The 2152-nt window shown below is 42.0% G+C and overlaps 1 protein-coding gene across 1 annotated transcript; it reads left to right on the plus strand.

Moving 5' to 3' along the window:
* The first annotated feature begins 127 nt into the window (after positions 1–127).
* LOC120089199 (cytochrome P450 89A2-like) lies at positions 128–1708 on the plus strand. Its single transcript, XM_039046610.1, has one exon. The coding sequence runs from the start codon at positions 128–130 to the stop codon at positions 1655–1657; it is 1530 nt and encodes a 509-aa protein (XP_038902538.1). The 3' UTR covers positions 1658–1708.
* The last annotated feature ends 444 nt before the right edge of the window (positions 1709–2152 follow it).

Below are 2152 nucleotides of genomic sequence, written 5' to 3' on the forward strand. Positions count from 1 at the left end.
TTTTTAATTGCTATTCTTCTTATTTGCCCACTTCAAAGTTCAAGCCCGAACGTGGAGCTGCGTTGACAACAACGTACATAATAATATCAATTTCCCGTTGGATTCGATCCAAAAAATTAACACAAAAATGGAGATTTGGTTCATCGTCCTCATCTCCCTCTGCATCTGCATTTTTCTCAACTCCATTTTTACCCATTTTCGAAGCTCCACCAAACTCCCACCAGGCCCTTTCATCTCCTTTTCCATCCTCACTAACGTCCTATGGCTTCGAACATCCTCCCTCGACATGGAGTCTCTGCTCCGAACCTTCTTCGCCAAGTACGGCCCTGTACTCACCCTCCGCATCGGCCTCCGCCCTGCCATCTTCATTGCCGATCACTCCGTTGCCCACAACGCCCTCGTCCTTAACGGCGCTCTCTTTGCCGACCGTCCACCCGCCCTTCCCGTCAGCAAGGTCGTCTCCAGCAATCAACACAACATCAGCTCTGCCTCTTACGGTCCACTCTGGCGTCTCCTCCGCCGCAATCTCACTTCTCAAATCCTCCATCCTTCTCGTGTCAAATCCTATGCTCCTTTTCGCAAATGGGTTTTGGATATTCTTCTTAATCGCCTTCAGTCTCCCTCTCAATCTGGAGGCCCCGTCTCTGCCTTTCGGTATGCCATTTTCTGTTTGTTAGTGTTGATGTGTTTTGGGGATAAGTTTGACGAATCTCAAATCAATGTAATCAAGGAAGTGGAGCAAGCGATGCAGTTGAATTTCAGGCGTTTTAACACTCTTAATTTCTTCCCAAAAGTGACAAAAATTTTGCTAAGAAAACGATGGGAGGAGTTTCTCCAATTAAGAAGGAACCAAGAGAAAGTCCTAATTCCTTTGATCGAAGCAAGAAGGAAGATCAATCAAAACAGATTAAACAGAGATGGAACTAAAGAAGAAATCGTGGTGTCATATGTCGACACGCTATTCGATTTGGAGCTCCCGGATGAGAAAAGAAATCTTACTGATAGCGAAATGGTGACCATAGCCTCCGAGTTTATCAACGGAGGCACCGATACAACATCCACAGCCTTGCAGTGGATAATGGCGAATTTAGTGAAATACCCAGAAATCCAAAACAAGCTTTTTGCAGAGATGAAAGGAGTGATGGGAGAAGGATCAAAGGAGGAGGTGAAAGAAGAGGATCTGGGGAAACTTCCATATCTGAAAGCTGTGATTTTAGAAGGATTAAGAAGACACCCACCAGCGCATTTCTTGCTACCACACGCAGTGAAAGAAGATACAGAGTTGGGAAACTATGTGATACCAAAGAATGGGACTGTAAATTTCATGGTGGCGGAAATGGGTCGGGATCCGAAAGTGTGGGAAGATCCAATGAATTTTAAGCCGGAGAGGTTCATGAAAGCCGGTGAAGGAGAAGAAGGAGGTTGGTTCGATATAACAGGGAGCAAAGAGATAAAGATGATGCCGTTCGGAGCAGGGAGAAGGATGTGTCCTGGATATGGTCTGGCGATTCTTCACTTAGAATATTTTGTTGCTAATTTGATTTGGCGATTTGAGTGGAAGGCCATCGATGGAGATGAAGTGGATTTGTCGGAGAAGGTAGAATTGACTATTGTTATGAAGAAGCCTCTGCAAGCCAACCTACACCCAAGGTTTTAGATTGAGAGTTGATTTTTTTCTCCTATTCTAATTTCAAGTTTCATATATTACAATAAGGCAGGTAACAAATTTTGGGATTCAAAAGAAGTGAGGGAGTTGGAATTCTTCCCTTCACAATGTTTGTGTTGAACTAAAAAAGAAGTTGATTTTGTTTCACGGTTTGAAAAAAATTTGGGCGCAATCGGCTTACATTCATGTATTGTGTAGTTCCTGCTGCATCCAATTAAAAACTGTCACGTGACAATTAATTTTTCTTTAAAAAATTATTAAAAAATTATTCTTTTACATAAAAGAAGGGAGAGCATAGAGCTACATTAAGTATTGCTATTGTGTTTATAGTTATAATCTTGATTTTGAAATATTTGAAGTAAAGGTTGTATTTTCATGATTACAATCATGGCGACTTATTTAATAAATGAAGATTTTCATTAAATAGGAGGAATTCATTCTTGCAAACAAACACAGCCCCTATACATACCTAGGAGCGCCCCTTCC

The sequence above is a fragment of the Benincasa hispida genome, chromosome 10 (assembly GCF_009727055.1).
Source record: "Benincasa hispida cultivar B227 chromosome 10, ASM972705v1, whole genome shotgun sequence".
NCBI lineage: Eukaryota > Viridiplantae > Streptophyta > Magnoliopsida > Cucurbitales > Cucurbitaceae > Benincasa > Benincasa hispida.